At 33.5% G+C, this 25575-nt stretch overlaps 1 protein-coding gene across 1 annotated transcript in view; it reads right to left on the minus strand.

The window, feature by feature from the left end:
* side-IV (sidestep IV transmembrane protein) overlaps window positions 1–25575 on the minus strand; it is a 440483-nt gene that overhangs the window by 101931 nt on the left and 312977 nt on the right. Inside the window, exons 7-8 of the mRNA XM_075292078.1 lie at window positions 17792–17943; window positions 15290–15434 (exon numbers count right to left, since the gene is read on the minus strand). Coding sequence (XP_075148193.1) covers window positions 15290–15434; window positions 17792–17943 — 297 coding nt within the window. The remainder of the gene's footprint in view (window positions 1–15289; window positions 15435–17791; window positions 17944–25575) is intronic.

Consider the following 25575-nt stretch of genomic DNA (forward strand, 5'->3'; position numbering starts at 1 on the left):
TTCCGCTGAGTTACTTGCTTCCTGGTACAAATTTTCTCTATACAAGAACTTTTTTTTTGGTACATAAAAATACATATACAGTGAAACCTCTGAAAAATGAACACTCACGGTCGCCTAAATGTTGTCCACATTTGGGAGGTGTCCAGCTTTGAGAGGTTAATTTTAATGTGTTAATATAGCAAACGTCCCCAGCAAACTGTCCACGTTTGGGAGGTGTCCGGTTTTCAGAGTGTCCAAGTTTGAGAGGTTTCACTGTATATATATCTTTATATTTTATATTTTATATTGTATTATTTATATTATTTTGTATATATTTATTTTTATACCCTGCGCTACACTGTGGAACAGGGTATTATAAGTTAGTGCATATGTTTGCAACACCCAGAAGAAGACAAGATAGACACATGATGTCTTTGGCAATAATGCTCACGGTGGGTCCCTGAGTCGATCTAGCCATGTCCGTCTGTCTGTGAACACATTTGTGTGATCAAAGTCTAGACCGCTGTTTTAGTTCAATCAACTTCAAATTTAACACAAGTTTCTATTTTGGGTCAGAATAGAACCCTATTGATTTTGGAAGAAATCGGTTCAGATTTAGATATAGCTCCCATATATATCTTTCTCCCGATATGCACTTATAGGGGCGCAGAAGCCAGAGTTTTACCCTAATTTGTTTGAAATATTGCACAAGGAGAATAATTAGTAATATAGTTATGTGTGCTAAATTTTATTAAAATCAGTTCAGATTTAGATATTGCTCTCATATATATCTTTCGGCCGATATGGACTTATATGGCCTCAGAAGCCAGAGGTTTACACCAATTTGGTTGAAATTTTGGACTAGGAGACAATTAGTAGGGTAGTCAAGGGTGCTAAAGTTTATTGATATCGGTTCAAATTTAGATATAGCTCCCATATATAACTTTCATCCGATTTAGACTCATATAACCAACAGAGATCAGAGACCCCAATTTACTTGAAACTTTGCACAAGGAGTATAATTAAGGTTCTGGATATGCATGCCAATGTTGGTTGAAATCGTTTCAGATTTAGATATAGTTTCCATATATATCTTTCGCACGATTTTCTGTCACATGACCACAGATATCAAAGTTGTAGTCCGATTTACGTGAAATTTTGCACAGGGAGTAGAATTTCGATATCGCTTCCATATATTTATTTTTCCGATTTGGGCAAAAATATCAAAAATACACACATTTTCCTTATAAAATCGCCCCTGCCACATCGAAAACTTGTAAACATTACTCAAATTTGCCTATACTTCTAATACATATAATATATATCGACCGATAAATCATAAATACACTTTTACGCAGTTGCCTCAAAATTGGGTCAGATTTTTTATTTTTTTTGTAGCATTGTCTTCAACCCCAGTGCATTAGCCGACTTTAATTTAAAGTCTATAAATTTAGTAGAACTCTGACAAATTTTGTTCAGATCTGGTCAAATTTAAATATATGCACTGAAAAAAATATTGTCGTGATGTCAAAGTTTTCATGTCTTTAAAATACGAATGCAAATTTTGCTTAGCATAGAAGGCGCATTTCTCTAGTATAAAGTTTTTTCCTTGACCAAAGGTCGATAAACTTTTCAATGAAGTCGTATTGTCCTTATAATTAAGTGATTTGATTTAAAAATGGATATCATAACATGAAAGAAGAAATGTTTGGGCTAAGGTCAACTTGACTTTAATTATTTAGAAAAAATCTTTAAATTTAATGAAATTGTCTTTAAATTTGTTGTCTTTTTGCATCTTGACTACAAAGCAAAAAATCGTTCAAATATAGGACATGTTTTTCAACACTTTATTTTAAAGACGTTTTTTACTTGAAACACAGCATAATTTCTACTAGAAGTCGAGTCTTAATTTGGAAAATAAAGTCGTCGTTAACTTGTTTTTAAAGGACTTTGATAGCATATGAAGAAAAAAAGCTGAAAAAGCGAAAAAATTAAAATTTGCTTCCTAGAAGCAAGTACACAAAACCCGATTTTAAAAGAGAATTGTGTCTTAAAAGTATCCTTACTTGTCTTCTCCGCTTCTTTGGCTCGGAATCAATACCAAATTTTTTAAAGTAAAGACAAAATCTTTGGAACCGGGTATGCTTTTCTTTCAGTGTGCATATGGTAATATAAACCTTTATATATAGCACCCAACACATTTGGATGTGCTATTGAAAGTGTGGATCTACAAAGTGGTGCAAGGTATTAATATAGTTAGTCGGCCCTGCCCGACATTAGACTTTCCTTACTTGTTTATAAATGAGTAGCATTGCTAATTTAGCGTAGGCAGAGAAAAAATTCAATATTTTTAAGAAGCAGCATCTCTGGATCGAAATCAATACCAAAATACTCAAAATCTTTGGATCCCAGGAAAGTTTCTTTAAGTGTAATGTGTGTGGGGTTTCTGGTTTTTCAAATAACTAATGAAACGTTCATTTAATATGAAGAGTAACAATGGAAGTTTGCACAAAACCCAAAATCGCTCTATGTCGATAAAAATTGAAATACGCACTCAACCGGACAAAGTGATAGAAATCATTGCGTCTGCGACTAGAATTCAAATTGCCACTTAATTTTAATGAATTTCCGGCTTAATCCTTAAAATAGCCAAATCAACGAAACTCTGCATCAAAAATCCTCCCTTTATTACAACTCACTGCCATAGTAGCGAAACAATTGTCACCCATGGTAGCGGCAACTCACAAAGGTCTCGGTGACCGCATGGTAATTGTGTTAGAAAGCAACAACAAAAACATGAATATGGGGGAAAATTGGAATTTTATGTTTAATTAGAATAAATTGTCGTTGGTCGATAGCAAAAACCAAAGCAACAATAAACTTCAAAACTATGGAGCTCTTGTGCCATGGCAGTTTATTGAACTTCAATGGACACTAGACACCGTCTGTCTGTCTAGCAGTGAGAAGAGTGAGTGTAAACGCACAGGATAACAAAGAACATAATATGCAGTAATAAAATTAAATTTACAATTTTTGTTGATACTACTTTGACACTGAAACAATAGAGTGCTGAAAGACTGTTTAGATGAGTGAAAAACAATCCGTGTTCTATAATGCAGGACAGATTGAACGAGCGTATGAGACTGTGCGTGTCCGTTTATTGTATGTGGTAGCATGTAACCAGTACATAAATAATTTACTAATATTTGTCCCCACTGAAACCAATAAAAGTTCACACAAACATACTGGTATAGAGGTAAACTCCAATACACACACACACACAAATACAAACCATAGAAAACAAAAACACCCACCGGAGTGAGTTCACCACCAAAAAGTAAAATGGCGTTAAATTGTACACGACCACAATGTAAAATTAGATTTTCAGCCGTAGACATGGCAAATATAAAGTTCAAACAAAAACCAATACATACACACACGAAAATATGTCATATAATAGGGTGTACTGAGAGACATTTTTGTTTGAGTGTATGATATCAGTTGTGTTAATGATAAAAATCTATTATCGAAGAGATATACAAAATACTTAAAATGCATTTTAATTTGATTGCATTGAATTAAAACGATTTACCATAAATGACATCTGCTAAATTACAAATGATCCACTGAAATCACAATCAAAACAAGAAAGTTTATTTTAATTCACTTACCTCCATTAAGGATTTAGAAAATTTTGGGAACCTATATAGCTTTAAATCTTAGCTACATAAATTTAGAATTAGGATACACCGAAAAAAAAGTGAACTGTTTTATAGGAAGAATGAACTACCTCGCACGAAAATTGAATTGAATTTTACTCCACATTTTGAGGTTTCCACAAAGCGTTGTTAAAACCAGGAAATTTTAATGCCCTGTTGTACTTTTTAACTGCAGTTCACGAAATTACATCTACTCATAGAAGAAAAAATTAACTAAAAGTAAAGAAGAAAATCATTGGCGCCAAGTCATGACCATTTTAGCCATACAGTAGTTCATTCTTACTATTTTTGGGAATCGTACGAAAATCTTCTTTTGATTAAGTTCATATTGAACTTATGTGTACGGTTATTGAACTTTATACTCACGTTTAGTTCATAAAATTTTTGAGACATACTTAAAAAAAGTAAGATTTCATTAAGCTGTGGACAATTTCGATAAAAATAATAAAATTTAAATACAAGCAAATAAATTTTTTCCAATAAAACTAAGTTAAATTTAGCTTTAGTTTAACTACGTGTACAGATCTTATTTATCGAATTTTCGTTCTCTTTTGACGACATAAAAACAAAGATGTTCACATAAAAATAAATGTCACTCAATTTAAGATTATTTCTTTAAATCAAAAATGTTTTTCTTTACTTTAAGGAAAAATTGCCTAACTTCAAAGTCATTCAAATTTAACAGAGGTACGCAAATTTCAACGATTCGAGTCCTAAATTTAAATTCTCTAATATAAAGTTTTTTTTTTCCTTACCCAAAGTCAATAAACTTTTAATGAAGTCGTTTTTATACACTCCACCATAGAATGGGGGGTATATTAACTTTGTCATTCCGTTTGTAACACACCGAAATATTGCTCTAAGACCGCATAAAGTATATATATTCTGTGTCGTAATGAAATTCTGAGTCGAACTAAATGTGTCCGTTCGTCTGTCGAAATCACGCTAACTTCTGATCGAAACGAGCTATACACTTGAAACTTGGCATAAGTAGTTGTTATTGATGTAGGTCGGATGGTATTGCAATTGGGCCATATCGGACCACTTTTACGTATAGCCCCCATATAAACCGACCCCTAGATTTGGCTTGCGGATCCTCTTGGAGGAGCAAAATTCATCCGATCCGGTTGAAATTTAGTACGTGGTGTTAGTATATTGTACCTAACAACCATGAAAAACTTGGTCCATATCGGTCCATAATTATATATAGCCCCCATATAAACCGATCCCCAGATTGGAATCCGGAGCATCTTGCAAGAGCAAGTTTCATCCGATCCGTTTGAAATTTGGTACGTGGTGTTAGTATATTGTAGGGAGCCACCGTGGTGCAATGGTTAGCATGGCCGCCTTGCATATACAAGGTCGTGGGTTCGATTCCTGCTACGACCGAACACCAAAAAGTGAGGGTTTCAAAGCTTCTCTAAGTGGTTTCACTGGAATGTGGAACGCCGTTCGCACTCGGCTATAAAAAGGAGGTCCTTTGTCATTGAGCTTAACATGGAATCGGGCAGCACTCAGTGATAAGGGAGAAGTTCACCACGGTGGTATCACAATGGACTGAATAGTCTAAGTGAGCCTGATACATCGGGCTGCCACATAGCCTAACCTAACCTAGTATATTGTACCTAATAACCATGCAAAACTAATTTGCATTAAATTAACGTAAACTTTCGATGTATCATTGTAGATTTTCGTTATGTTAACAAACGTTTGTGTAAATGTAATTTAATATTAATGATCAATAATATTAAGATTTTTTTTTATAGAGTTTATTTCCCGAGTATCGGTCGATGACATTTTCATTCGATTTTCTTAAAATTAGAAAAGTATATTTATGATAGTTATTTTGAAGATTTATTGTTAATTAATGCCAATATTTTCTTCTAATCGCACCACCCTATAACACATATAAGTCCTGGATTGAAAAATAAAGCCACTGTCTGCTTTTAATGTTTGAAAAAGTCTAATCGGCTAAGTCAATGAGTACACTAGGTAGCAACGGGTGAATGTGTGTGTGTGTGCATGTATTTAGAGGTGATATTAAAATAAATTGTCAACAAAGGACACAAAAACAATATAAGCCAAAACAAAACACGGAACCAACAACACAAAGCTGCCATAACATTTTGAATACTTAACTGTAAATATTCCAACACCAAAGTTTATAAGTTTTTTGTGGGGTGGGGAAATGGCAAAAGCGTTGACAGTGGATGCGATAGTGAAAGCAACTCCAGTAAAATTATCAGAATATTTTTATTTTGACTTATTTAATAGTCTTATTCATTATGGAGATTATGTTATAATAGAGGCAAGGGGCGCTAGACAAGTAGACAACAATTGGCATGGAAAATTTCCTTATGTCCAATTTCTAAATGAAAATAAGGAGATATGATTTTATTTTATATTTTCTTTTAATTTTGTAATGTTTTATATGCCCAGCGATTAATCATCGAAAATCACTTTATTGTTTTTCAAAATATTCCCACATTTAGATCTATACACTTTTTAGAGCGTTTTAACCAATTGTCCTAGTACTTTAGCCACCGTAATTAAGATCTCCAAAGTTCGGCCAGGCCGAATCTTAGTACCCTCCACTATGGATTCCGTAGAAGCTTCTACTAAAGACTGTCGAATTACTTGGGTTGCGGTAACACTTGCCGATAGCAAGGTATCTTAAAACTTCTTAACACCATCTTCTAAATTGTAAATGTTAGTCCAAATATAGTGTAGTGTTAGTCCATACGTGATATATATTAGACAAAAAAAAAGACAGATTAAATACGTAAGTTATATAATTCAGTTCTTGACCGCAATATATAGGGAAGTCCACAAATAATTACAAACCGGTATGAAATTTTGCGCGGTAATTAGAGAGTCAGAATTGAAATATGGAGGCTATATACAATTATGAACCAATATAGACCAATTTTTGTGTGATTGGGGATCGGTTTATCTGAGGGCTATATATAACAATAGACCGATGTGGACCTAGTTAGGCATGGATTTTAGCGGCTATATACTAGCACAATGTACCAAATCTCAACTAAATCGGATGAAATTTGCTCCTCCAAGAGGCTTCAAAAACAAATCTGGGGATCGGTTTATATGGGGGCTATAAATAATTATGCACCGATTTGGACAAATTTTGGCATGGTTGTTAAAAACCATGTACTTGCTTCTCCAAGAGGCTCAGGAGGTCAAATCTGGGTATCGGTTTATATGGGGGCTATATATAATTATGGACCGATATGGACCAATTTTTGCTTGGTTATTAGAGACTATATACGTTCGCAACGTACCAAATTTCAAACGGATCGGATGAATTTTGCTCCTCCAAGAGGATCCGGAGGTCAAATTTCGGGGATCGGTTTATATGGTGGCCATATATATTTATGAACCGATATGGTTCATATTTATATATATAGCATGGTTGTTAGAGACTATATAAGTCTCCCACGTACCAAATTTCAACCGGATCGGATGAATTTTGCTCCTCCAAGAGGCTCCGGAGGTCAAATCTGGGGATCGGTTTATATGGGCTATATATAATTATGGACCTATATGGACCAATTGTTGCATGGTGGTTAAAGACAATATACGTACATCACGTACCAAATTTCAACCGGATCGGATGAATTTTGCTACTCCAAGAGGATCCGTAGGTCAAATCTGGGGATCGGTTTAAATGGGGGCTATATATAATTATTGACCAATATATGGACCAATTTTTGCATGGTTATTGGAGACTATATAAGTATCCCACGTTCCAAATTTCAAGCGGATCGGATAAATTTTGCTCCTCCAAGAGGCTCCGGAGGTCAAATCTGGGGATCGGTTTATATGGGGGCTATATATAATTATGGACCTATATGGACCAATTGTTGCATGGTGGTTAAAGACTATATCAGGTACCAAACTTTACCGGATCGGATGAATTTTGCTCCTCCAAGAGGCTCCGGATTTCAAATCTGGGGATAGGTTTATATGGGGGCTATATATAATTATTGACCAATATGGCCCAATCTTGGCATGGATATTAGAGACTATATACGTACCACACGTACCAAATTTCAACCGGATCGGATGAATTTTGCTCCTCCAAGAGACTCCGGAGGTAAAATCTCGGGGATCGGTTTATATGGTGGCCATATATATTTATGAACCGATATGGTTCATAATTATATATAGCATGGTTGTTAGAGACTATATAAGTATCCCACGTACCAAATTTCAACCGGATCGGATAAATTTTGCTCCTTCAAGAGGCTCCGGAGGTCAAATCTGGGGATCGGTTTATATGGGGGCTATATATAATTATGGACCTATATGGACCAATTTTAGCATGATTGTTAGAGAAGAGAGTGTTAGTATATCACTTCAACCGAAATTTGCTTCTCTAAGAGCTTCCGCAAGCCACATCTGGGGGTCGATTTATATGGGAGCTATACGTAAAAGTGGTCCAATATGGGCCATTTGCAATACCATCCGACATACATCAATAACAACTACTTATGTCAAGTTTCAAGTCGATAGCTTATTTTAATCGGAAGTTAGCGTGATTTCAACAGACGGACGGATGGACATGCTCAGATCGACTCAGAATTTCACCACGACCCACAATATATATACTTTATGGGGTCGTAGAGCAATATTTCGATGTGTTACAACGGGAATGACAAAGTTAAATAGCCCCCATCCTATGGTGGAGGGTATAGAAACAGCTTCTTCATATGTCGAAAAACGTTGAACTCTAATTTTATAAAGTAGTCATTCGATTCCAAGTCAGTACCATAGAACTATGATGCTACTGTACTCCATGAAGTTATCAAAGAAATTTTTCAAAATTCATTTTTGAATATTCATTCCTTTGGGCCACAGTAAAACAAACCTAATACTATGTGGGATGTCATAACAATGACAATGTAAATGATAAACACAGCCACAACAAAAAAGGACATCCATTGAAATGTCCTTTATGCCAATTTGATATTTTGCTGTTACCATTACTATTTCCTTTTTGTTGTTTGTTGAACTATATGGCAAGACCAGACATGTCCCAACCAGGATATGTTATGACCACAATTCAATTGGGATAAATTTTTATATTGATAAGTGATTCAAAAGATATTTTTATTTCATAATTTTTGTCAAAATACATATCTCCCATAATAATCAAGTTTAGCAGCATATCCTTTGAGGGGATATTGTGGTCAATATGTAGCAATAACTTATGAATTCTCTCAATTGTATGGTTAAATATTCAAAACTAATAAATGACAAAAGGTTAGACAATCTAATATTTTTGGTAAAAGTCCTATAGAGAAAAAAATCAATCAAAACTTTAAATTGGTAGGAAAATAGATTGAATATCGTATGTTAGAATCATATGAGGAAAACTCTAGTCTTCAAAAATAATTTAGTATGTGAGTTGATATACGACTTTTTTTGTAGTCACTTCTCCGACTTTCCTCCTTGAGTTTTACACAACAATTACACATATGCTGTGTGATTGTCATAAATATTTACAAAGTCTTGCTACTGTATTTTCCACCTCCACCCATACATCGGTGACACTAACACTTTTGGGTGGATTTTTTTGGGATTCTTGCTAAGATTTTAATCGCCACAAAATAATTGTTGTCTCATCAAGTTGTCATCGGTGTCATTAGACTGCTAAAAGACGGTTGCTACAGATCATTAATGGTTCTTTGGTGACTTCTCGTTGAGTAATCTAGACTATCCTCTCATTTATGTGTACATAAGAAAAAATGTCAAAAGTGTTGACAAGCCTTAGAGTTACACATGTATGGAAGCAAAATCTAACTGAAAAATTTTAGTTATTTTTACTCTTCGTATGAAAAAAACAAATGTAAAAAGTCAATTGATAGCTATTATACGAGGATGGTCTAATAAGAACAATTTCTACGAAAAAACAAAACCATTTTCGACAAGTAAAGCGTGATAGTGTGATTGTTGGAAAATCACAATGGCCTATAGTTAGAGCCTTTCGACACCCAAATGTGAATAAATTCTTTGTTCTCGTACCATTTATTATTATATATGGTCAGGGTATAATAACTTTGATCTGCCAGAAAATGTGTCTACCAGAAATATTGATTTTAGACCCCATAAAATATATACCGATCGACTCAGAATCACCTCCTGAGTCGATCTAGAGCTTGGTGACCGTCCGTCCGTCTGTCCATGTATTTGTTGTTCACAGGATTCCGGTCGTAATTATTAACCGAGTTTGATGAAATTTGGTACAGGGTGTTTTTTTGGCACAAGGAATTTAGAAGAAATCGGATCAAATTTAGATATTGCTCCCATATATATGTATTGCCCGATTTGGACAAATGAGGTCACGTTATGCTTTTTTACAAACGGATCGTCGCCAAATTCGGCAAAAAGTAATCTTCTTCATCACCCTTCAACTCTGCAAAATTTCATTCAAATCGGTTCAGATTTAGATATAGCTCTCATATATATGTATCACCGTGCTGCAATGGTTAGCATGCCCGCCTTGCATACACAAGGTCGTGGGTTCGATTCCTGCTTCGACCGAACACCAAAAAGTTTTTCAACGGTGGATTATCCCACCTCAGTAATGCTGGTGACATATCTGAGGGTTTCAAAGCTTCTCTAAGTGGTTTCAGTGCAATTTGGAACGCCGTTCGGACTCGGCTATAAAAAGGAGGTCCCTTGTCATTGAGCTTAACATGGAATCGGGCAGCACTCAGTGGTCTATGGCCAAATTTGGCCAGTTTGTCAACAAATAAAATGATCGGGCTTACTTGCCAAGGAGGTCAGCAGAAAATGTACACCTTCGTATGGTAACCAGAAATCAAGGACCGCCGATGGGAATTGTATGGGCGCCGTAACTCACCGCTCATATTAATTGAACCTGGGGTATATGCTAAATATTATCGGGTAAATGGAGGCCATGGTCGACAAACATTTCAGCTGTTTACCATGAGCATACCAACAGGACTCAGTACCATCGTTCTCAGCATGCGTCGACCATGAATGAAGTTCCTCGCAACATCTTCAAAATAATTCTCAGCCTATATTTGAAGCATTTTTATCATCATTTTTATTATCATTTTATCTAAAGATGCGAATTTGTTACATTTTCCTAAATTTAGTGAAAAAAAAATGGTTGAAGCAACGATTATAAACTTTCTTTTAATTTCGATGAAGTTTGTGCTTAATATAGTGTAAATTGCTTATGCTAAAATTCAGGTTGCATACTTTTTCAAATTAGATCAATATTATTTTCAGTGTAACGATTCTAATGATACAACAATCAATAAACACAATCATTTATTTTCTATCAGTGTAATATGGGTCACAACAGTATCTATCGCATACCCATACTGTGCTATGTATGGCTACCCACACAGACATATATGTAAATATCCACCAACCATACATACAATCATTGTCCTTATTACTGTTGGTTGTTGTTGCAAATAAATGCAAAAACGCTGTAATTTATTTTTATTACAAACTTGGCCAATTTCAATTCTAATCACAGTTCTCAATGTTCGTTACTCTAACGATGTCCAGTGTAGATGGCCGGTCCCAAAAGCTTTACTGGATGGCAGGACAAACAGCAGGATACCAACACAACTGGACGTAAACCAACAACAACAGCAAAACTGTATATAATATCATTAAAGTCATTTACAAAGCTTTGCAATTGAATTAAATTGAATATGGGACCACCAGAGTAGTCCATTGTCATGTAAAAGACAACAATGGCACAATGTGAAAGATAGAACAAAAATGCGGAGGAGAGAAGCTTGGACATCTAGAGAGTGGGTCATTCCATAAGGACCAGAAAAAAACGTAAGTATTTAACCTCAAATAGCGTGACTAGAGAGACACAGCCTTTGTGATTTTGTTTTTTCTCGGTCCCAGCTCTCTTGTTGCCGTTAGTCTTTGTCCCAGATTTTTCATTTTCCCCCCAAATATTTTGTTGTCTCTGGGGTACTGTGGACAAGAGAGGCAGAGAGAGAGCGCGATGGAGCTAGATTTGTACTTGTATGCACCAAAGTGTAAATTTATTTATGTTAATTTATATTTTTGTGTGTGTGTGTTTTTTTTTTGCTAAAATGTCCTCTTGGACCCTGTGAGCTCTGAATACTAGTCAACCGAAAAGGTTTTGTGTCCGCTTTTTAAATAAATTAAGTAAAATATCTTTTCTATATACCCATAGGTAAAAGTGCATACATGTATGAATTTGCCAAGAATGGAGACAATTTATGTGTGTCCCTAGGCCTATATTACAGCATGGTGAATGTGGTCATGTGGTTACAGGAGTTCGGTACAATTTCAATGACTTAATTCAAAGATCATAAATACACACAAAAAAAGTTTCCCCTGATATGAAATATTATGAGAAAAAGCTTTTATTGGTCATTAAACCATTCTTAATTTTAAAATTGTTTTTTGAAAGGATTCGAAGACAACTTAAGTTTAATATAAGGTTAGAACACGTGATTTTCACAACTTCAATTACAAAGTTCTTTAAAATAAAGATATTGTAATTAAAAGATTGTTTATAAATTTTGCTTTAAAATTTTGTTAACTAAATTTAGGACACGAATTTTTGAAAATTGCGTCCCTCTGTCGAATATATTTCCAGTAAGGAAAAGTTTGCTTAAAGTAAGGAGAAACATATTGGATTTAAAGAAATATTCTCTAAATTAACTGAGTTATTGAATTTTTTAATTAAAAATAACAAGTATATACGGCCTCCACCATGGATTGCGCTTCTACGAAAGACTTCTACGAAAGACTGTCATCCACAATCGAATTACTTGGGTTGTGGTATCTTAAAACTTCTTAACATCGTTTTCTAAATTGTGAGTTAGTCCATACGTGGTATATATTAGGCAAAAAAGTTATGTATAGTTGTATACAAATAATTACGAATCATTTTGCACTTTTTACACGGTACGTAGAGAGCCAGAATTGAAATATGGGGGTCGCTTATATGGGGGCTATATACAATTATGAACTTGATATGGACCAATTTTTGTGTGATTGGGATCGATTTATCTGAGGGCTATATATAACTATAGGCTGATATGGACCTAGTTAGGCATGGTTGTTAACGGCCATATACTAGCACAATGTACCACATTTCAACTGACTCGGATGGAATTTGCTCCTCCAGGAGGTTCCAAATCCAAATCTCGGGATCGGTTTATATGGGGGCTATATATGATTATGGACCGATGGGGACCAATTTTTGCATGGTTGTTAGAGACCTTATACTAACACCATGTACCAAATTTTAGCCCGATTGGATGAAATTTGCTTCTCTTAGAGGATTCGCAAGCCAAATTTGGGGGCCCGTTTATATGGGAGCTATATATAATTATGAACCGATGTGGACCATTTGCAATACCATCCGACCTACATCAATAGCAACTACTTGTGCCAAGTTCAGATTGATAACTTGTTTCGTTGGGAATTTAGCGTGATTTCAACAGACGGACGGACGGACGGACATGCTCAGATCGACTCAGAATTTCACCACAACCCAGAATATTTATATACTTTATGGGGTCTTAGAGCAATATTTCAATGTGTTACAAACGGAATGACAAATTTAATATACCCCCCATCCTATGGTGGAGGGTATAAAAATTAAATTTCATCCCCGCTGGGATTTGAACCTGCGCCGTTTGACTTTTTCAATTCCAGGGAAGTTCTTTTGGGAAGGTTTTGAAAATTACAATAATGTTAAAATTTTTGTTGATTTTTCATATATTTATACAAAAATATATTCCGAAAATAACAAAATTACATAAATAACAAAATTACATATGCAAAGGATCCAAAATAGAGTACTTCCGTCTTTACAAAAGCTCATGTAAAAGTTTGCACTACTTCCGGATCACAAACTGGGAATGCAAACTACTTTTTTGGAAGCCCTTTTTTTGCTGGGAAGGTAATATTTTGTAGCGGATTTTAAATAAGTTAAATATCAACCACAATGGATTCTATATAGATGTATTGCCTAATATGGCTATTTTTCCTAATATGGCCATATTACCCTCACTCAACGTTAATTAAACAAAATTACTGTTATTAAAAAAAATAATAGCAACAAATAAGTTTGTCACTGATTTTTGTTTTAACACCCAAAGAAAAAATACTTTCCTCACACTGAAAAAAATATTGTCGTGAGGTCAAAGATTTCATGTCTTTAAAATACGAATACAAATTTTGCTTAGCATAGAAGACGCATTTCTCTAAAATAAAGTTATTTTCCTTATTCAAAAGTCGATAAACTTTTCAATGAAGTCGTATTGTCCTTATAATTAAGTGATTTGACTTAAAAATGGGTATCTTAACATGAAAGAAAAAATTTATAGGCTAAGGTCAAGTTGACTTTAATAATTCAGAAAAATTCTTTAAATTTAATGAAATTGTCTTTAAATTTGTTGTCTTTTTGCATCTTCACTACAAAGCAAAAAATCGTTCAAATATAGGACATGTTTTTCAAAACTTTATTTTAAAGAAGTTTTTTACTTCAAACATAGCATAATTTCTACGGGAAGTCGAGTCCTAATTTGGAAAATAATGTTGCCGTTAACTCGTTTTTAAAAGACTTTGATAGCATATGAAGAAAAAAAGCTGAGAAAGCGAAAAATTAAAATTTGCTTCCTAGAAGCAAGTACACAAAACCTAAATTTAAAAGAGAATTGTGTCTTAAAAGTATCCTTACTTGTATTCTCCGCTTCTTTGACTCGGAATCAATACCAAATTTTTTAAAGTAAAGACAAAATCTTTGGAACCGAGCATGCTTTTTTTTCAGTGCAGGAACGAAATTTTAGACAAACGAAATTCCCCCTTCTTATAAAGGGTTTTCTTTTAGACCAAACAAACCCAAATTTATGGTATGTGATTTGACGATTGTCTCGACTTCTTTTTATTTAGCTTTAAAGAAAATTTTTTAATTTTTATTTTAGAGTCAAAAGAAAACTTTGCTTGCCTAAAACTTCGTTCCTCAGCAAAGAAAATTCTTATTTCAGTGAATTAACAAATTAATGAAATCAATTTAATTTTTCATTGAAAATTTGTTAATATCCAATTAATAAACTAATTTATATATAAATAATTATGTGATTGAGTTTCGTTTTAAATAACAAATAAATTTTTTGAAACAATTTTAGTAATATTTTTATGATTTGATTTTTTTTTTTAATTTAAAAAAAGACCATTTGGATTAGACTTAGATATAATAACTACATATATAAATATTTATCCCCTGATTTTCACAAATATTTAAATTTATTATATTATTATTTTATTAATATTGTGCATAAAATAATCTCTGATGGCATCTCTGTATTCAAATATGCCAATAGCTTCCTTATTTATGTACCGCCCGATTTTTAATTTTTGTAATCACTCATCTTCATATTCATCGCCTTCTCACATTACCCACACAAGATGGACAAATGGATGTAATTCCAATACATACTCGTATATGTAACGATTCAATTGTATTTTCCCTTGTACTGTATAATTGTAAACAAAAAGCAAGATATTTAATTTTTTTGTTTACTTACAATGAACAACCAGACGCCATTTATCCTCAATAGCACTGCCCTCAATGTATTGGTTTTCAGCACGGCATGTCAAATATTTACCATCGTCTTCTCGGGTAGGCGTGAATGTTAATATACTCAAGGATTGATTGTCAGGTTCATTAAACTGTCGTCGATGTGGAATATATGTGGTGTAGAAGATATTGAGCAGCATCAGAAAGAAACAAAGGTAAATACGTATAATTAAATTTAATGCGAATATCTTTATAGTTAGTTTTATAAAATAGAAAATACAATCAAAAAAGGCGAAAAAAATGTAGGGTAATTTTGAAAAATTTTAACTAAACTTTTAAGCTCATATATGTTAAAAATATCTTAATATTTGTCGACAAATTCTAGAAAATTTTTATTATTATTACTTGTTATACCCACCACCATAGGATGGGGGGTATATTAACTTTGTCATTCCGTTTGTAACACATCGAAATATTGCTCTAAGACCCCATAAAGTATATATATTCTGGGTCGTGGTGAAATTCTGAGTCGATCTGAGCATGTCCGTCCGTCCGTCCGTCCGTCTGTTGAAATCACGCTAACTTCCGAACGAAACAAGCTATCGACTTGAAACTTGGCACAAGTAGTTGTTATTGATGTAGGTCGGATGGTATTGCAAATGGGCCATATCGGTCCACTTTTACGTATAGCCCCCATATAAACGGACCCCAAAATTTGGCTTGCGAGGCCTCTAAGAGAAGCAAATTTCATCCGATCCGGCTGAAATTTGGTACATGGTGTCAGTATATGGTCTCTAACAACCATGCAAAAATTGGTCCACATCGGTCCATAATTATATATAGCCCCCATATAAACCGATCCCCCGATTTGGCTTGCGAGGCCTCTAAGAGAAGCAAATTTCGTCCGATCCGGCTGAAATTTGGTACATGGTGTTAGTATATGGTCTCTAACAACCATGCAAAAATTGGTCTACAGCGGTCCATAATTATATATAGCCCCCATATAAACCGATCACCAGATTTGACCTCCGGAACCTCTTGGAAGACCAAAATTCATCTGATTCAGTTGAAATTTGGTACGTGGTGTTAATATATGGCCTCAAACTCCCATGCAAAAATTGGTCGATATCGGTCCATAATTATATATAGGCCCCATATAAACCGATCCCCAGATTTGACCTCCAGAGCCCCTTGGAAGAGCAAAATTCTAGCCATTCGGTTGAAATTTGGTACGTGATGTTAGTATATGGTATCCAACAACCATGCAGGAATTGGTTCCTATCAGTCCATAATTATATATAGCTCCCATATAAACCGATCCCCAGATTTGACCTCCGGTGCCTTTTGGAGAAGCAAAATTCATCCGATCTGCTTCAAATTTGGTACGTGGTGGTAGTATATGATATTTAACAACCATGCCAAAAGTGGTCCATATCAGTCCATAATCGTACATAGCCCCATATAAACCGATCCCGAGATTTGGTTTTGGAACCTCTTGGAGGAGCAAATTTCATCCGAGTGAGTTGAAATTTGGTACATTGTGCTAGTATATGGTCGTTAACAACCATGCCTAACTAGGTCCATATCGGTCTATAGTTATATATGGCCCTCAGATAAATCGATCCCCAATCACACAAAAATTGGTCCATATCAAGTTCATAATTGTATATAGCCCCCATATAAGCGACCCCCATATTTCAATTCTGGCTCTCTACGTACAAAGAGTCCATATCGATTCGTAATTATAATTATCGTAATGTAGACTTAACTATACATAACTTTTTTGTCTAATATATACCATGTATGGACTAAATCACAGTCTTTCGTAGAAGTTTCTACGCAATCCATGGTGGTGGGTACATAAGATTCGGCCTGGCCGAACTTGCGGCCGTATGTACTTGTTTTTTATTATTATTACTTAAAGAAAAATTCATTTCATTGACATGAACCATAACTCATTTTACGATTTAAATTATTTAATATTCATTTCAATTTATTCTAAGTCAAATAGAATCGAAAACTTATGTTAACATATAAGCAAATTTAAATTGCCTTCAACGACATTGATTTGTGAAAAGTTCATATGTCCATGTATAATATATACCACTATGTACGTATACCATACATACTGGCAATAAAAAGTTGGAGCCACTTTGTCCTTGGGTGTGTGTGTATGTGCCAGTGTGAAGTATGCTTGTTGGGTGTTTCTAATATGGGTCATTTTTATGAGTGTCCACTCGCAACTTAGTTTGGTTATTTTTTTTTCTCTCATGGCTTGTACTTCATGGACATTTTGCCTGAATGATGACCTCTTTAATGTCGTTCAATGTATGTGATTCACACACACACACACATCTAACTGTACAAATCTTGGGGATAGATGTGGCATTTGTATGTGCTTATATTATATGTCAATGTATTATTGGTGACATTACTCTTTAAGAGGGGTTTCAATTTAATTTTATGTCCTCTATGTTAACCATTACTACATGTTGGTAATTTTACTTACGTTTTTTGTTAACTTCTTGAGCGGTTTATTACCCTTCCACCAGGTGATTATGGCTTGTGGTTTGGATCCAGACGATTTACATTCAATGTCATAGGTACGATCGGCTGAGACAAATCTATCTTTAGTCATAATATGGACGGCAATTGGTTTTACTGCAATAAAGAGATCATGTAAATATTAGTTATTTTATTAAATATATGCTTTATTTAATAAAATGAGATTTAAATTTAATTTAAAAAATTTAATATATCTTAAAATCTTAAAATAATTTTGTATAAGTAACTAAGAAAGAGCTAAAGTCGCGTGGAGCTAGGTAAATAAAAAAGTAAGGAACGTTGGGCGGGGCCGACTATATTATATCCTGAACCACTTTGTCTAACTACATTTTCGATGCCATCTGAATTCCTTCAAATTTGTTGGGTGCTATATATAATGGTTTATGTACCCATGTGCATACATTTACATATGAACCGATTTGGATTTAAATTTAAATCGGCTAATGCCCTGAAGCGGAGCTCAATGGTAGTAAAAAATTATGGAAAATATTGAAATCTAAAACCATTTTTTCTAATTTCGCAACAATATCTTTACGATTTATCGGTCGAAAGATATTAGAGGTATAGGGAAATTTTATTCAGTTTTATAAGCTTTTGTTTTTGCAAAGGCGATTTTACACGGAAAATGTGGATATTTGGGCCACATTTGCCCAAATTGGAGGATCATATATACATTATCTCAAACAATGGTCAGAACACCAAACTCTTAAAGCTATATTTCATTGTATCTCAGAAACTATACGGCGAATTCGTTTCAAGTAAATTATATTGTAAAGATCAAGCTTGAATAAATGTTTTATATTTGATACCAAAAAAGATTGAAAAAAAAAATTATCTAGTTTCTGCGATACGATGAAATATATTTTCAATAGTTTGGTGTTCGGACAATTGTTTGGAATAGTACTATGGGGACTTTGCCTAAATATGAGCCGATCGGAGTGAAATTCCTGTGGTCATACGAGTCTAAATCGGGCGAATGATATATATGACAGCTATTACTAAATCTGAAGCGATTTCAACCAATTTTGGAATGCATAGTTAGAATGTTAATTATACTTACTTTACGTAAATCAAACTAAAGCTGTGGCCTTTGTGGTCGTATGAATCTAAATCGGATGAAAGATATATACGAGTATATCTAAATCTGAATTGATTTCTTCCAATATAAACAGGGTTCTATTCTGACCCAAAACACATATTAGTGCCAAATTTTAGGTCGATCGGACTAAAATTGCGACCTAGACTTTGATCACAAAAATGTGTTCACAGACGGACAGGCGGACATGGCTAGATTGACTCAGAGGCCGGTCCTGTGCATTATTGTGTCTATCTCGTCTCCTTCTGGTTGTTGCAAACATATGCACTAACTTATAATACATTATAAATTACTATAGAAAAATATTATAGAAAATTCTGTCAAAATTTTATTTCTAAAGAAAATTTTGTAAAAATTTTATTCCTATACAAAATTTTGTCAAAATTTTATTTCTATAGAAAATTTTGTCAAAATTTTACCTCTATAGAAAATTTTGTCAACATTTTATTGCTATATAACATTGTGTCAAAATGTTATTTTAATAGAAAATTTTGTCAAAATTTTATTTCTATAGAAAATTTTGTCAATAATTTATTTCTATAGAAAATTTGTCAACATTTTTTTGCTATAGAACATTTTGTCAAAATGTTATTTTATTAGAAAATTTTGTCAAAATTGTATTTCTATAGAAAATTTTGTCAAAATTTTATTTTTATAGAAAATTTTGTCTAAATATTATTTTATAGAAAATTTTGTAAAAATTTTATTTTTATAGAAAATTTTGGCAAAATTGTATTTTTATAGAAAATTTTGGCAAAATTGTATTTTTATAGAAAATTTTGTCAAAATTTTATTTCTATAGAAAATTTAGTCATTATTCTTTTCTATAGAAAATGTTGTCAAAATCTTTTCTCTATAGAAAATTTTGTCAATAGGATAGGTTAGATGGTAGCCCGATGTATCAGGCTCACATAGACTACTCAGTCCATTGTGATACCACATTGGTAAACTTCTCTCTTATCACTGAGTGCTGCCCGATTCCATGTTAAGCTCAATGACAAGGGACGTCCTTTTTATAGCCGAGTCCGAACGGCGTTCCACATTGCAGTGAAACTACGTAGAGAAGCTTTGAAACCCTCAGAAATGTCACCAGCAATACTGAAGTGGGATAATCCACCGCTGAAAAACTTTTTGGTGTTCGGTGTTGAAGCAGGAATCGAACCCACGACCTTGTGTATGCAAGGCGGGCATACTAACCATAGCACCACGGTGGCTCCCAATTTTGTCAATATATTATTTCTATATTTTGTCAAATATAAAAATTGGAGTTCAAGATTACAAAACTGTTCAAGATGGGCCTATTTGTGGTAAAATTTAAAAATTTTAAGAAATTCGGAACTACTTTACTGGTAATGCGAATTTAGTAAAACTTTATGCAAAATTTGTGTATATTTATTTCTCTTTTTTAGTTCAGTCTACTAAGATGCACATAAAGTAAAGGAAACTTTCTCATTTAGGAGAGATTTCCTCTTAAACCTGGAGGATTTCCTTTTACTTTTTGTGTGTATTTGAAAAAAAAAATTTACATTAATATTAAGGATTAATTTCTTAAAAAAAAATATTTTTAAAAGAAAGTTCATATTAATTTTTTCATAATTTTTTTTCATTAAATTTAGGAAACTAATCTCTGAATTTGGCGCCCTCCATTAAGGTCGTTTGTCTTTGAAATTAAATTTAAATGTTGTTTTGTGATTTCAACTTAAAGCCATGCATTGACTAAACTACAAGTGTAGTTTAACCAACAGAGGAAAAGAATGTTTGTCAAATTTATTTGAGCAAAGCCCTATATACTGCAAGATGGTTGGATGGACGCACGTTTCGGAATTACCACATTCCTCATCAGCATCCTCTACTTACAGCAAAACTATCAACCAATTATCAGAATAAATTCAGGCAGTTCATTAAACCCAACAATTAACCACACTTGAACCTTCCGAAAAAAAGGTTTTACATGATAGCCGGCTTATGCCGAAATAAATTCGTACAAACATATCTCTTTTCCTATGCCACTGTCAAATCATCGATTTGAGTGCAGTTGGCTGGGTTTATTTTGAGCGTGCTTCCTCTTTTTTTTTTAATTTGTATAAAAATAAAAAAGTTTCTCATATAGGCTGTGGCTTCTTTTATGGATCTTTTCTTTGGTACACTGAAACATTGATCTAATATGAAAGAATGAATATAAAGCCTAATTTTTAGGACACGCTGTTCTCAAATATAAAGAAATACGAAAAACGAAAGTTTATCATTTTTGTTTTCAAAATTATTTTCTTTAAATTAAGGACAAGAATTTGTTAAATTGAATCATAACTTCTGAAATGACAAAAGTAGAAAATGGTTGTGATAGAGGTGTTACATTGTCACCACAAAAAGACTGCCATCATATTATTTTGCTATTCGTATATGATAGTGATAACCTTCTCTGCATATGCCTTTGCTTGTTGTTAGTTCAAAATTTCCTCGAAACCTGACTACCACAAATTATTGTAAATTTTTGTTATTATTGTCATCTTCGTTTTATTATGAGTACATTGCACTCATTTGTTATAACGCCAATGTTGACGTTAACATTTTTGTTAACACAACATAAATCAAATAGAAAAGGATTAACATGGTGTATTTGAAAAGTTTTCGGGATTATTATCAGACAAAACAAATTTGCTCTTTCCTCGACATTTGTTTCCCTTTTGCTTAACGGACCTCTCTGTGAATATAATAAATCTACGTAAACGCGAAATGTCTGAATGTTGACACTTAAACTTTAACATCAACACGCACAGTCAACAATAAAGAAAAGATAAAAGCAAACTGCAACAACAATGTAAAGTACTATTAAGATGCCTCCCTCGCTCACTTGCTCACTCGTCTCTCTCTCTCTCTCTCTGTCGCTATCTGGCTATCTATATGCGATGGCTTAGACTCTAAGCCTTAGAGAAGAAACTTTGCAAAAAAATAAGTTTAAATGTCACGCTATTTCAAAAGAATTTTGCAATGTCTGACATGTGCAACAAACAACCACAAAAACGAGGTCACAACAGGCCGTAGGTCAATAGACATTAAATGTGAAGATATGACGCTTTGCTCATACTCTGTGTAGGCAATGGTTAGTTAATTGTCTACGATATTACTAATTATGAAGAATGTTGCTATTACTTAAATATTTGGAAAATTTTGTTAACTGCAGATAATTTTCGCAGGCGTGGAATATTTTTTTTTTTTTGAAAATGGACTTTTGGCATTCCTAACATATTTGCCATTGAGGTATTTCGGGACCCACATCAAACTGTGAGACGTTAAGGCATATGATTTAGATCTCTGAAGGATACCATAAAGATATATCATGTGCACATTTTGAAGAAGATTGGAGGCTAATGTAAGAAGAAAATCTCTATTCGTTCGAAACCAAGTACAATTTCAACAAACGAAACCTTTGTTCTCAAGGGCATAGTTGTCAATCAAATCAAGAGAGTTTTGCAATTGTAAAATAGAATGTTAAATATTTGTTGTTTATAAACGCAAAAAACAGTGCTTCCTGGTTTTAGTTAAAATTTCTCCAATATGATAGTTTTTTCTTGACTTTATTAACACTAGTTTACACTGAAAATGTACATACGATGACTTTTCCTATGTATTTTGATCTGCTGAATTCGAAAAAAAAATTAAAAACAGAACAGATTGTTCGTCATCTCAATACCTTTCATTTAAGTATCAACAGCGATATAATCGGACATTTCTAATTCTAGATATAATCTGTTTAGTGAAAAAAGAGCGAAAAACTGAAACGAGATATCTCAAAAACTGTTCAATAAAAAATTAAAAAAAACAAAAACAAGTATGTGCGGCCAGGCCGAAGCTTATGTACCCTCCACCATGCATTGCGTAGAAAATTCTTCTAAACACTGCCATCCACAATCGAATTACTTAAGTTGTGGTAGCGCTTGCCGATGGCAAGGTATCTTAAAACCTCCTAACACCGTCTTCTAAATTGTATGTAAGTCCATACGAGGTTATATTAAATCAAAAAAGATCGATCAAATACGTATATAATTCAGTTTGACAAAATTTTCTATAGACATAAAATTTTGACAAAATTTTCTATAGAAATAAAATTTTAACAAAATTTTCTATAAATATACAATTTTCACAAAATTTTCTATAGAAAGAAAATTTTGACAAAATTTTCTACAGAAATAAATTTTTAACAAACTTTTCTATAGAAATAAAATTTTAACAAAATTTTCTATAGAAATTAAATTTTGACTAAATTTTCTATAGATATAACATTTTGACGAAATTTTCTATAGAAATAAAATTTTAACAAATTTTTCTATAGAAATAAAATTTTGACAAAATTTTCTATAGAAATAAAATTTTGACAAAATTTTCTATAGAAATAAAATTTTCTATAGAAATAAAATTTTGACAAAATTTTCTATAGAAATAAAATTTTGGTTGATTATTTTTGACTCGAGTGGCAACCATGATTATGAACCGAATAATATTTTAACAAAATTTTTTATAGAATAAAAAAGTTCGACTATGATGAAAATTTGATTATGAACCTTTTATTCGGTTTGAACAAAATTTTCTATAGAAATAAAATTTTGGTATATTATTTTTGGCTCGAGTGGCAATCATGATTATACCGATATGGACCAATTTTTGTGTGATTGGAGATCGGCTATATATAACTATAGACCGATATGGACCAATTTTGGTATGGTTGTTAGCGGCCATACACTAACACCAAGTTCCAAATTTGAACCGGATCGGATGAATTTTGCTCCTCCAAGAGGCTCCGGAGGTCAAATCTGGAGAACGTCTTATATGGGGGCTATATATAATTATGGACCGATGTGGACTAATTTTTGCATGGTTGTTACAGACCAGATACCAACATTATGTACCAAATTTCAGGCGGATCGGATGAAACTTGCATCTCTTTGAGGCTCCGCAAGCCAAATCTAGGGATCGGTTTATATGGGGGCTATATATAATTATGGACCGATGTGGACCAATTTTTGCACGGTTGTTAGAGACCATATACCAACACCATGTACCAAATTTCAGGCGGATCGGATGAAATTTGCTTCTCTTTGAGGCTCTGCAAGCCAAATCTGGAGATCGGTTTATATGGGGGCTATATATAATTATGGACCGATGTGAACCAATTTTTGCACGGTTGTTAGAGACCATATAGCAACACCATGTACCAAATTTCAGCAGGATCGGATGAAATATGCTTCTGTTAGAGGCTCCACAAGCCAAATCTGAGGGTCCCTTTATATGGGGGCTATACGTAAAAGTGGACCAATATGGCCCATGTGCAATACCATTTGACCTACATCAATAACAACAACTAGTGCCAAGTTTCAAGTCGATAGCTTGTGTCGTTCGGAAGTTAGCGTAATTTCAACAGACGGACGGACGGACAGACGGACGGACATGCTCAGATCGACTCAGAATTTCACCCCGACCAAGAATATATATACTTTATGGGGTCTTAAAGCAATATTTCGATGTGTTACAAACAGAATGACAAAGCTAATATACCCCCATCCTATGGTGGAGGGTATAAAAATTGTCGAATTCACCAGATCGAAATACATAAGAAAAGTCCCATCTCATGAAATGTACAGGAAAAAAATTTTATTTTGTAAACTAGTGTAATTTTTCATGTGCACAGAAAAAAATCCATAGTCAAACTAACGCTAAATTTATCTTATTTTTTTTTTTGCAAAAAAAAAAATATTTGGTTGTAGTTAAATTTTATTATTTTTTTTAATGAAATCTTACTTTTATTAAGTTTGTCACAAATATTTTATGAACTAAACGTGGGTTCAATGACCATACAACTTAGTTCAATATGAACTAAATCAAAATAAAATGTTTGTAGATTTCCTAAAATAAGAATGAACTAAAATTGTCATAATTTGGCGCCAATGATTTTCTTCTTTACTTTTTGTCCATTTTGGCTGCTTAGGGAGAATTTTGTGAACTGTAGTTATATTTTCCCACGAGTTAGTTCATTTTTCCTATAAGACAGTTTCCGTTATTTCGGTGTGTGCATAAATATTACTAAATCCTTATTTCCCTTAACATAGTTAAGAGTTTCTTAAAAATTGTCTATTTCACTATTTTACCAGCGCCCATCTTGAACTCCTTACAGAACTAAAGAGATTTTTTTAAATTTTGAACTCCAAATTGTTCCTTCAAACTACGAAATGTTATTTAACAAGTGAAGAAAATAAATTAATGTAAATAAATTTTCTTGAATTTGTTGAAAAATATTTACTGGTTTTTGTGATATCGGGGTTTGTAAATTTAAATAAAATTTTCTCAAAATTAACCTAAATTTCCTTCATGGTATGTTGACTTTAGTGTACCACCGTAACTTACTACCCTACTTTTTATATCGATGTGCAGTAGCCTTAGAAGTGATCTTTTTTTTGAATTGTTTCTAATCTCACCTCGTTGTAATGAAAAATTTAACAAACGAATCGTTATGCCGTACAACGAATACCATGTGAATTGACTAAGCCAACGACATATTAGACAATGGCACAATAGCAGCAAGAACATCAGGAATAGGATTAAACGAGGACATAACAAGCATGGCTTGTTACGACACATCA

This window comes from Haematobia irritans, chromosome 1 (genome assembly GCF_050003625.1).
Source record: "Haematobia irritans isolate KBUSLIRL chromosome 1, ASM5000362v1, whole genome shotgun sequence".
NCBI classification, from domain to species: Eukaryota; Metazoa; Arthropoda; class Insecta; order Diptera; family Muscidae; genus Haematobia; species Haematobia irritans.